This window comes from Ictalurus furcatus, chromosome 3 (assembly GCF_023375685.1).
Source record: "Ictalurus furcatus strain D&B chromosome 3, Billie_1.0, whole genome shotgun sequence".
In the NCBI taxonomy this organism is placed as follows: Eukaryota; Metazoa; Chordata; class Actinopteri; order Siluriformes; family Ictaluridae; genus Ictalurus; species Ictalurus furcatus.
This window is the reverse complement of record NC_071257.1, coordinates 6,340,225-6,349,590: the sequence shown is the minus strand read 5'-3', so window position 1 is coordinate 6,349,590 and position 9,366 is coordinate 6,340,225. Positions and strand designations below refer to the sequence as shown.

At 39.2% G+C, this 9,366-nt stretch overlaps 1 protein-coding gene across 2 annotated transcripts; it reads right to left on the bottom strand.

Annotated features, from left to right (window-relative positions):
* Window positions 1–703: 703 nt before the first annotated feature.
* On the bottom strand, window positions 704–7,490 carry cnrip1b (cannabinoid receptor interacting protein 1b). Of its 2 annotated transcripts, XM_053620523.1 has the most exons (4): window positions 6,176–7,043; window positions 3,402–5,257; window positions 1,931–2,075; window positions 704–1,354 (listed from the first exon to the last, which is right to left on the bottom strand). In XM_053620523.1, the coding sequence occupies exons 2-4, from the start codon at window positions 3,659–3,661 to the stop codon at window positions 1,190–1,192; spliced, it is 570 nt and encodes a 189-aa protein (XP_053476498.1). In that variant the 5' UTR covers window positions 3,662–5,257; window positions 6,176–7,043; the 3' UTR covers window positions 704–1,189. The 2 variants fall into 2 exon arrangements, with proteins under 2 accessions (XP_053476498.1, XP_053476499.1); XM_053620524.1 differs by lacking the exon at window positions 3,402–5,257 and having other exon boundaries at window positions 6,915–7,490.
* Window positions 7,491–9,366: the final 1,876 nt, after the last annotated feature.

The following is a 9,366-nucleotide window of genomic DNA, read 5'->3' as shown; positions in this document are numbered from 1 at the left end:
TGTACAAATTTCCTAAAAAAAAAAAAAAGCGTTAGGACGTAAACCTCATTCTTACAACACTCCTTGTGTAGTCTTAATTACACAGTCTTACATGAGTTTTGTGTATTATTATCATTCATTGTCACTAACTGCTTGATGCTGCTCAGGGTCACGGTGGATCTGGAGTCTATCCCAGGAACACTGGGCGCAAGACAGGAGAATTCAGCTCTGATGGATGGAATGCCAGTCCATTGCAGAGCACCACACACACACACACACACACACATGAGAAGAAAGGCAGAACATGCACAGAAATGCCACACAGACACTAACCCAAGCTCGTGATTGAACAGCAATGCAACCTGCTATGCCGTTGTACCACTAAGTCTTTTTTTGCATTACATGCTAGGCTATTATCGTTCTCAAAATAGGGTCTGGGGACCCTTAGATCTCCACAAAGCATAGCCTGATGGGTCTTTGATTTTCTTTTCATTTTGTTGCAGTTATTATTTTATTTAGGGGTCCAAGCACCAAAGTCAACTCAGTGTTTATCGGTGAAAACTTTCAGGAATAGAAAGCTATACAGCTCCAAAATATATTATTTATATTTTAAAAAATAATGTTTATAAAAAACGCATCCTGAGGAGGTCCGAGGAATTTATTTTACAGTTCGAGGAGCTACAAAACATTTGAGAACCACTGATCTACTTGACGACAAGCACAATGGTGTAGACAGTGGCCATGTTGAACATTTATTATATGTTTGAAATGACGAGTTACGACCTTTAGTAGAAGGTTTGGAAGACCGCCACTCTGATTATTGCATTCTGACTGAACACACAGAATCAGCACTGTTTCTCAGATATAGAGATCACAGAACACAAAATGGACAAACATGAAAATAACAACAAAGAGCAAAAGCAAAATGCCTTGAACAACATAAACAGTTAAATCCCAGTCAGAATATTGACAATTGTGATAATGCTCTACAGGATCTGGAACATATGTATTGTGCATATGATACTACTGTATATGTACAGAGACATACTTTATAATGAATATGTGTATATACTATGATGAATGATATATGGATACACATTATGACAGATATGTGCATGTACACTTCATTGCTGGTTATGCGATTCCCATGCAAAGTTTGCTTTCTTGGTCCTCATATTCTAATTTGCATCAGAAAACTGTCAGTAATTTCTCACAAAAACGTTTCCTTACTGATCCACATCAGGCTGTGGGTGTCGTTAGGTTTGCACTCGTACTCGATGCTGCGGAAGCTGTTGCCCCACTGGCAGTGGTCTCTCTTGTTGTAGTTGTAGAATTTTACCTGCCACATAGTCTCAAAGAGACCGGCTACCATAAACTGTAGAGGGGAAGCATATGGCTGTGCAAACAACACTGTCTCAAAATGATATATCACTTAGAGCAGTATAACATGAAGTGGATTGCAACATCCAACTATAGAATATTAAAACATGCCATTTGCAAAAAGTATATTACACTATACATTATATTTCAATGCAGATTAACAGGCCTACATGGTATGCACAAAATACTATATTTTAATTATACTGCTACATATTATCATTGTAATATGTCTTATTATATATTACAGTGTATAACATGATATGGCTAAAGATCATATCTGGATGTGTGTTATTTTGCAAATAATGCTTCATAATGATTTCGATTCATTCACTAAAAGAACACCAGTTTGTATTATATTGTCCAAGATTATGTTTACAATATTAAATTTACTGATTTATTATTGGCCTCCTTTTCTTAAATGCATACCAACATTACTGTGTGCCAACAGTAGAACAAAAGGCATTATCGCAATAACAGTTAACACACCAACATATTACGGTAGGTGGTCCTAAAGGGTTCCTGGGTTGAGTAGTTTAGAAACACCACATTCAGAAACACTACTGATTCTTACGTGTATGCTCACTTGGACAGGCTGCCGCTCTCCACTTTTGGTGTGCGCCACCCCTTCAGTGTCATACATCGCCGAATACACTACTGCCTGAGGGTCTTTGGACTTCTGCTCCAAAGGAAACGTAGCCCCACCGACACTCATGGATCTGAAAGTTCAGACACGTAAAGATAAGGCTTCAAAAGGTGTCACTCTGCAGTAAATTATACTGGCATAATGAAGGGAAAAAATTAGGGATGCACCGAAATGAAAATTCTTGGCAGAAGCCGAAACCGAATATAATGAAAAACTTGGCTGAAGGCCGAATACCGAACACGTTTTTTTTTGCATTTTTTTTCCATTTATTTTGCCATTTTTTTTCACCATTGTATAAATTAAATAGTCAAAATGTGCTTTTTACTATTTTGTCTTGCTTTTCAAAGAAAAAATCAATTGCAAAAACTACAATTTCAAAATAGTTATTTAACACTGAACATTTTACATTCCAGCAGGTATAGGCTACCAACAAGGTACAATATAACTTTAAATAAAAAAAAAATTTGTAAAATAAAAATATTTTTGTGGTCATCTTTGAGCCCCCCTTGAATAGCTGATGTTAGGCCTATAACTGAAGAACACTCTGTAGCCTACAACAAAAAAGTGCAGTAAAAAGTGCATTGACAAGAGTGCAAAAAAGTGGATGGACCCACAACAAATGAATAATTGTCCTAGACATATGCCTACTTTCTTTATAAAAAGTAGCTTCTCTGCTTTCCCACATTCAAGTCGGTTCCTCTTCTCATCAATGACATGAGATGCAGCACTAAACAATCTCTCACTGTCAGTGCTTGTGCATGGAGCAGACAAGTACCTATAGGAACTGAATCGTTAAATATTTAAATATGGCCTTTTTTTGATAGTTGCTCATTTCAGAACAATTATGTTTCAGAGATAATGAAATGGTTAAAAACTGGTGCAGGCCTAGGCTACTATTTTTCCACAATGAGCTATAAAATAAGCTATAATAAAAAATATACTTTTTTACTGGATCTACTTCATAGGTGTCCCGTTATACAGAATTAATGACACCTGCCAACCATTCAGAAAATAGTAGGCCTATTTCTCCTATCCGGGGTAGCATATAATTTAATAATTTAATTGAATTCATTAGGCTAACTAACATTAACAATGAGCAATACATTTGTTACAGTTGGCCTGATCAATCTTTGTTAACGTAAGTTGAGAAAAATATAATTGTTCACTGTTAGTTCATGTTAGTGTGAGTGGATTAACTAATGTTAAGAAAATTTTTGATTTTAATACTGTATTGTAAATGTTGAAATTAACATTAAGATTAATAAATGCTTTAGACAAATTTTTCATTGTTAGTCCATAACTAATTTAGTTAACTATAGTTAACAAATTGAAACTGCTTATAAAGTGTTACCAAAATATAGGCTAAATAAAGTTTTTTATGAATAGGCCTAGCCTATACCTGCGTGCCATCTGTGCCAGGTCGGGAAAGCGACCTTGATTGGTCCTCCAATATTCGAGAGGGTTATTGCTCCTGGGGATGGGGACTTCTGAGAGATAACCATCTAACTGTTGAGTGGTTGAGCTTGTCCTCTGTCTTGCATTTGGGTTATTCTCTTGGAGGATTTCATCAAACATGTCAGACAGCAAGGCTGTACACGGCTCATCTGTGCGGGACCTTTTTCTATCTGCGCTGTCTCCCGCATCTCCTGCGCTGTGCATCCCCTGACCATCTCCATCACCGAGTGGCTTTCCCAAATCCAACTTGGCCTGGATAATTTCTTGTGTGTGCTGCTTTGTCCCCACATCCAAGTAATGCTCTTTATATCGTGGATCAAGTACAGTCGTGATGCAGTACAAGGGTTCGGAGGCCGCCTGACTAAATCGGGTGTTGACAGCCTCTAAGTGTGCACTTTTAGTTGTTTTCACTCCGTGGTCTGTTTAGCCTCTTTGTTTAGAAGACGCTTTAGTGCTGCAAGGAAGGGGACAACATCTGCCACAGATGCCTCAGATAAGCTTATCTTTTTTGTTAGTTGCTCAAAGGGGGCAAGAAGAGAGAGAACATTCTCGAATTAACACCCACTGGTGTGCGGTGAATGTCGCGGGCAGATCATAATCTGCTGTGTATGCAGCCAGTACTCACTTTTGTGCAAAAAGGCTTTCCAGCATATAATATGTACTGTTCCACCTTGTGCTTACATCTTGTTGGACACGTTTTTTTGGCATCGCGAACTGCTCTTAGATAGATTGTAGGCGTGCATAGGCAAGCGGAGAATGCTTAAAGTGGCCAACTATTTTCCTGCCTATAGCTATAACATCCACTATACTGTGCTGACTCATCACTCCCTCATTGACTGCTAGTTGAATTGTGTGTGCCATGCACCGTATGCCTTTCAGATCACTGTCTTCCATGGCTTTGGCCATATTTCTCGCGTTGTCACTGACTACCGCATGCACTTTATATCGGTTGATACGCCAAGTGTCAAACATGTTGGCGAATGCCTCGGAGATGGCTGCAGCTGTATGACACCCCCTAAACTCTTGTGAGTGAAGCACAACCTTTTGTAGCTTGAAATCTGTGTCGATCCACTGTGCGGTTAAACTCAGCATACTGGTGGGGCTTACATCTGAGCTCCACATATCTGTCGTGAAGCTGAGGGCTGCAATATCTGTAGCCAAGAGCTTGTGGACATGAGTTGAAACGACATTATACATCTCAGGTAAGCACATGTCGGAGAAATACCGTCTACTAGGCATGGTGTAACGGGGCTCAATATAGTCTATAAGCCTGTGAAATCCAATGTCCTCTACAACCAAGAATGGTTGATCATCCAAGGCGATGAATTCCATAATCTTTTTAGTAATGCCTTTAGTTTTGGTCGTTGTCACTGTCGTTGGCAAACATTTTTTGCCTTTTCTAAGAAGTCAGCCACAGATGGAGTGGGTGTACTGGGAGGAACTTTTCTTTTCGCTGCTGCTGCTGCTGCCCCTGTGTCTTTCTCGTATTCTGCATACTGTTCCGGGTGCCTTGATTTTAAATGATAAATTAAGCTTGTAGTGCTGAACGTTTTTCCAGATGTACCCCCTCTAGACAGTACAGCAGTATACTGTCTGCAAACGGTCATTCTTCCATCTTTCTCTGACACTTTAAAATACTTCCACACTGCCGACATGTTTGCTGCAATTAAAGCTTCGCGTGTCTCACTCTGTTTGGTAGGCTATTTGGTCACGTCATCAAACACGTCATTGTTCGGTCAAATTTATTCGGCCTTTTCACTTATTCGGAATAATTTCGGTTGCTGAACATTTGGTGCATCCCTAGAAAAAATGGAGGCTGATCATCAAAGTGGCATCAATATGTAATACAGGAATAACGTTTTATGGACCTTATCCAAAAATAGTACTTGATGTCCCTGGACAGATAGTATTCAGCTTTCAACATGTACCATTTTGAGAGAATGATACAATACGGATTAAGCACAAGATATTTGTATGCTAGTTAGTTGCATATAAAAGGTCTTTCAAAGTCATGATGTTTTATCCATCCATCCATTTTCTGTAACGTGTATCCGACACAGGGTCACGAGCGAGTGTGGAGCCTATCCTAGGGAGCTCTGGGCACAAGCCGGGGGATACCCTGGACAGGGTGCCAACCTATCACAGGGCACAATCACACACTACGGACAATTTGGAAATGCCAATCAGCCTACAGCGCATGTTTTTGATCTGGGGGAGGAAACTGGAGTACCCATGCAAGCTCGGCGCACACAGGGCGGAGGCGGGATTCAAACGCCCAACCCCGGAGATGTGAGGCAAACGTGATAACCACTAAGCCACCATGCCCCCTTGATGTTTTATCATGTTTTCTAAATTATTTTGGCAGTGTTATTCGACATTAAGAAGAGTGCTACACAGATCAAACAGGCAGTGAGTGTGTAAATGTCACAGATGGAGCAGGGCAAGACCTTAATTCTGAGGATTTATCTAAACACAAATCTGGTTTCTCGCATCTACTGTCAGTGATCAAGCAAGAGACTGAGCTTGCACTGACAAAAAAAAGCGTATATAACAATTTACACTATCCACTAATTTGATTGGTCAAGTGGTGTTCTAAGAGTGCTGATATTTAGTATTTATTAATTACACTAAATATAGCTGATATTCCCAATATTTGAATATGCACAAAAGTCCAATTTGATCAGTAGTTCCTTACACTGAAACCGTTACTACACTTACCTACAGGCTGTCAGTCAGTCTGAGCGTTGCCATGCCAACCTGTGGATTCTCTCGCGACTATATTGCTATGGAGCAAAAATAGATAAAAATATATATTTGTTTGCTCGTATTGTATCTGAAATATCAGTTACTCGATATTAACCTCTTGTTCATATAACTGTTGTATCAGTACAACTGTGATTACTACCGTGCCGAATCACAGCCGTGCTGAATATTCAGTAAAACAGCACTCGTTAATGCTTAAATATATAAAAGACAGAGCATTAATTCACACGGATACTGTATTAATGCGCCGGGGTTTTTAAACCAGAAACAACGGTTCGATTTTAAACCGTTATCCGTTGTGTTACTCAGCAACCATCGCTTACTGTTTACAGACTACATTGCGAGGCGGAAGAATAGTTTATAGCTAATATTATTCATAATGAATTATTTACTGAACACTAGATACACTTGTATTATGTTTTTTTTTTTTTGGCTCCGGTTTATAAAAGCTTTGCGTCGTGTCTACACTGCAGCCCTTTGAAATAAACAAACAAACAAACAAACAAACAAATAAATAAATAAATACTGTAACGCACGCCATCTGCTGGTTAATTGCTTTAATAACACATGTATTTTGTGTACGCCCTATTTTCTGTCAAATAAACCGAAAACCTTCCGGATAAAAAAAAGGAAAGAAAGAAAAAAAAGATAAAAATAAACCCAGCGTAATAAAGAAACGAACACAGATACTCACGTAGCCTCGACCGCGCCGGGTTTGACGGTTATTTCTATTTTATATTTGGTGCCAGTGAGCAGTTTTATGGTTCGGTTCTGGCCAAATCTCGTCCCGTCCGCTTTAAAGAACACGGGCCCGTCATCCGGAGTGGTCTTCAGGGAAAATGCGACTTTAATCAGCTGCGGAACACCGGCCATGGCGCTGCTTTTGAACAGGATGAGATGAGAGGATGAAGGGATGAGACGAGAGGATGACAGTGATTAGACGTCGACTACAGTTTAAGACCCAAATCGCAAGAGTACCAAATTGACGTGTAAAAACCAGCACGTGAGCGAGTTGCCCTGATTTGTACTCTTGCTGTTCTTAATCCCAACCACACACAAACACACACACACACAGAGCTCTCGCTCTCTCTCTCTCTCTCTCTCTCTCTCAAGATTCATATAGCTTTATTGCCTGGTAAAAGGCTTCACATTAACATTAAATTACAGAGATACACATTTACACACATTCACACCCAATTAAAAAAAAAGGTTTGATAAAATAATATCAATAAAAGAAGAAGAAAATACACAATGATTTGTCTGAGCACACACACACACACACATACACACACACACAGTGTTGGGAATTTGTAACGCTTTGTAAAGGGTAACTGTAATGACTTTTTTTGATAACGCAATAATGCAATGCATTACAGTTTACATTTATATAATTTGATTACTGTTACTGATGTTAATAAAAGTACGTTACTTGTGTTACACATTTATTGGTAAGAAAACAATATTAAGTAAAAATGCGTTTTAAAAATGTATCACGTTTTGTGCGGCTGCCAGGGGTGTAACCTGGCCTGGGCACTGGGGGCTGTAACTTGGGGGGGTTGGGGTATGACTCCCCAAAGTCCATACCATGGTTACGCCCTTGTCTTTAGCCTTGAATAATTCTCCACTTGGAGCGGTTTGTCACTACGTAACTGAACATCAGTAAAAGAAGACGGCGGTGTTGTAATTTTATATCTTCAGTGAACGGAGGCGAGACCAATCAGACAGGGTTTTACAGGAAAATACATGGATACCCTCTTGTCTTATTGGCTGACAGTCCCTCAAACGCTAACTCACAGAGTCAGTGTGAGGAAAAATGGATATACACCGATTTTTATTTTTTAAATCAGTAAATGGTTTGAAACTGAAACAGTAACATCCTCTCATTCTGAGCAGGAAAACAAGTTGTGTAAATATCTATGAGTTCCAATTCACGTGAACATGATATAAGCAGAGCATAAGGAAAGATAATGTACTCTGCATGGCACTGTAGCAGCTAAACCCATAGCTTAGCTGTGCCTCCCTTTGGCTAGCAACACCAAACTAGGCTAGTTAGAAAAGTTTTATATTTGATCTGTCTGTTCCTACAAACAGTGACAACACCCAGGCACGTTTTATAAATCATGTGATACACTGACATGCGCCAAAATCACTGAAAGAAGTATGAGTTTCACTTTGAGTTTTGAAAGTAATTTGAAAGTAAAGTAATTAGTAATCTGATTACTTTTTACATGCAGTAATCAGTAATGTAAACAAATTGCAATTTTAAAGTACTAATTAATAATCTGTAGTGGAAACATTTTTTTGAGTAATTTACCCGACAATGACACAGCATAGTCCCCCCACTGCATTTACTACATTTACACTAACTACAAAACACTGTGGTATTGTGCTCTCTCTCTCTCTCTCTCTCTCTCTATCTCTCTCTCTCTCTCTGTGTGTGCGTGTGTGAGAGAGAGAGAGAGAGAGAGAGAGCGTGACTGAGGTCGGGAAGTTTGTGGGTGTTTCTAAATGCTATATTTATGTGATGATGTTGTCATGCTGTATGTATTTGGTAGCGCAGAGTGTAATAAAGGTTATTCGCACAAAAACACATTTTCATAGCAAGGTTTGAACCATTAACAGTAATATAATATTTCACATAGTGGCTTCCTCTACTAAATGCCATAACTGTTCAACCTGCAAAGCATTCTGGTTGAAATAGAAACAGCTATTTAGAACACGGGGTGTAAATGTGTGAACCTTACACCCACCTAAGAACAGTATAACATCACTAAGACCCATTAAAACAAGTCGGGTCAAAAGCGAAAGGGGGGTGGGGGTGGCACCCAAGTTTCTTAATTCTCTATAGTTAAGCATGCTCTTTGCCTCTTTGGCCTTGTTTGTAAGCTTTGTAGTTTTGGATATTGTACTACCAATGGATTATTGATTGAGAATTAATCAAGTGCACTCTGGGCACACTACAACTGAAACTGTAAACTGTGACAGCCCCTGCAAGGACTTTATACCACATAATTCGACAGTCGGCAATGAAGTCTGGTAGGTACATTTAATAGGTGAAAAATTTAGAAAGTTTTGCAACCTTCAAGTTTTGAATCAAACACATAAAATGCTAAATACACTGTCCTCCCTTTAATCACATCAGGTCA